This window comes from Notothenia coriiceps, unplaced genomic scaffold, assembly GCF_000735185.1.
Source record: "Notothenia coriiceps isolate Sejong01 unplaced genomic scaffold, NC01 NC01_scaffold00018367, whole genome shotgun sequence".
NCBI classification, from domain to species: Eukaryota; Metazoa; Chordata; class Actinopteri; order Perciformes; family Nototheniidae; genus Notothenia; species Notothenia coriiceps.
The window spans coordinates 1-2,701 of NW_011351068.1; the positions used below are offsets into that span (position 1 = coordinate 1).

Below are 2,701 nucleotides of genomic sequence, written 5' to 3' on the forward strand. Positions count from 1 at the left end.
ACTTTCATAGAATTTTGAGTGTCTTAGTCGACTTTAAAAACATCTATGATGCTCCCGGTCAAAAATGGCAAAGGAAATGAATGGGTGAATCTAGATTAGAGAGTACACACCCACATCAACACACAGCTCAGACAGCTCAAACAACAAAGTGAGACGAACACGACAGGAGGGGCTAGGGTCCTTGGCAGAGGTGGGAAGTAGTGGAGTACAAATACTTAAGTACATTGTTCTGGTATCAGTACTTTACTCCACCTATTTTTCTGACGACTTTTTACTTTGACTTCTTACATGTTGAACATAAATACCTGTACTTTCTACTTCTTAGATGTTGAACACAAATACCTGTACTTTCTACTTCTTACATGTTGAACATAAATACCTGTACTTTCTACTTCTTAGATGTTGAACACAAATACCTGTACTTTCTACTTCTTACATGTTGAACACAAATACCTGTACTTTCTACTTCTCTCATTTTCCAAACAGGCTGGTTCCTTTAGTTTGAATGTGTGTTTGGTGGCGTGATCATTATTATTTAGAGTCATTGCGTGCCTATTGATTTGAACACGATCCGTGTATCCATCATTTCCTGCTCTTCTCTAAAGAAGAGGGACCAATGAAAACGTTGTCATGTTGCCGTTGTTCAGCATGGAAACATTCATTAGCTAACAATGACATTATTGTTCTATTAATATAAAGGGAGGTCAGGTACTCTTTAAAACAGCTGCTAGTTATGGGTACTTTTTACTGAAGTACATTTCAAAGCCTCTTTACTTTGACTTGAGTAAAGAAGTTTAGTCAGTTCTTCTACTTTTACCAGAGTATTTTTAAACACGAGTATCTGTACTTCTACTTGAGTAAAGGATGTGTGTACTTTTGCCATCTCTGGTCCTTGGGGTGGAATGGTTGGGCAATATTAGGTTTGGTTCCCACATCCTCCTCCCTCATGGGGGCAGATGATCAGGGTGGAGTCCAGGTCCAGGCGAAACGCGGGGTAAAGCGGCTGAGAGAACGGGCATCGAAACGTGTGCAGAAGCACCATGGTGTCCGACACGCTGTAGAAAGACAACGCTCCTTTCTGCCTATCCAAGTAAACACCAATCCTCGGGCAAGGGGGGGCAGCAACCGTGGTTTTCCGGTTGTCGTGCCAAGCGGCGTATCCGGCGTGGGTGCACCTCAAACGCCACGAGTTCTCGTTTCGCCCCAAAAGGCAAGGTTTCCCGCCGCCTTTTCGTCCGATTCCTTTGTAAGTGACTCCGATATCGACCCACCCTCCGCCCCTCCACTCCACCTCCCAGTAGCTGGCTCCAAACTGGCCCTCCCTCGCGAGCACCTGGGCTACAGAGTCGAAACGCTGCTGGTGAGGAGGGTAGGACTGGGGCTCCTCTCCACAGTGGGCACCCTGGGGATCCTCCAGGAGAACCAGGGTAGGGTGGGCAGTGTCGGTGTCCAAGGAGACACGGCATGAAACTAGAAGGGAAGGAAAACAAGACATGAGATTTCAAAAAGAAGGACAAGCTGGAGAAAATATTCTTCAATGGAGACTGATGTTGGCTAATCCCTTCCTAAAGGTTCTGGTATCGGAAGTGTTCTGATTGATGGAGTCACTGTGGTGTCACTCATTGGTTTGTGGACCGCCTTTAGAAAGCCTTTGCTACAGGAAGATCCTCAGGGTGACATTGAAAATAGACTGTACTAACGACTCTGTGAAAGTGGACTTGACTCAAGAGGCGAGTTCACACCGCTGTACTTTTCCCACTTTAGTATCGATATAGTTCCAAAATGTCGCGTTCACACCAAAAAGAGCCGGAACAAAAATGTGTTCATCAGAAACCTTTTTACCCCTTTTTCTGTCCCTGCTAGAGAGCAGGTACTTTCGTGGGAGAAAAAGGTTCCTATGTCTGATTGGCTGGGCGGAATGCAAACCACGCCCCGTAAAACTCCCAAAAAGTTTTGTGAAGCCGCCATTTTATTTTCCTCGCATTGCATTATTAGCATTAGCATTAGCCCAGCGCAGAAACGCAGAGAGACTAACTTATGGCAACACAAAAGAAAACATGGGAGCGGTGGAGATGAGGAGGTGTCGGCGTTCTGGCAATTTACTCGGAAGGCGTCAGTAGAAGCTGCTGGGAGTCCCAGCAGCTTCTACTGAAGCCAGTCCCCAACTCCGGGGACTTCCGGTTGTTTGCGGCCTGCCAGTAAACCCAAAGCAAAAGAAGAAGAAGTGACGTCAGCGGCTTCATTTGCCTAATACTTCCCCCAGGAACTCATTGTGGTGTGAACGCGATCTGTACTTAGTTCATCAGAACTAAAGAGTTCTCATGAACCAAGTTCTCATGAACCTTTGTGGGAAAAGTACTGCAGAGTGAATGCGCCTAAGGTTTCTTGGGTCTTAACTTCACGATTCGAGGTTTCTTAAACTGATGAAGGAAATCACTAAAAATGTAAAAGTAACAGTGGTTCGGACAGATAACCAGAACAAACGGGTCCTTAGGCAATGCCATCATGCACGGTGCAGTTAAGTTAAGAAGAGGTGCATAGATAGTGAAGATCGGGAAGTTTGAAGACGAATGGAGATTGGAGAGTCTTCAAACGGCCCTCGGGCTACCAGACGATTGAACTGCTCTGACTTCTTGTTTTTTGGGACCAGTGACCCAAGAGGGTGGAGCTAATGGTGGAACTAATACACAGACTTTAACAC

The 2,701-nt window shown here is 45.8% G+C and overlaps 1 protein-coding gene across 1 annotated transcript; it reads right to left on the minus strand.

Annotated features, from left to right (window-relative positions):
* Positions 1-813: 813 nt before the first annotated feature.
* On the minus strand, positions 814-1,495 carry LOC104950996 (stonustoxin subunit beta-like). The gene has a single exon (XM_010777623.1). It carries the CDS (start codon positions 1,493-1,495, stop codon positions 917-919), a length of 579 nt encoding a protein of 192 aa, XP_010775925.1. The 3' UTR covers positions 814-916.
* Between the last annotated feature and the right edge of the window lie 1,206 nt (positions 1,496-2,701).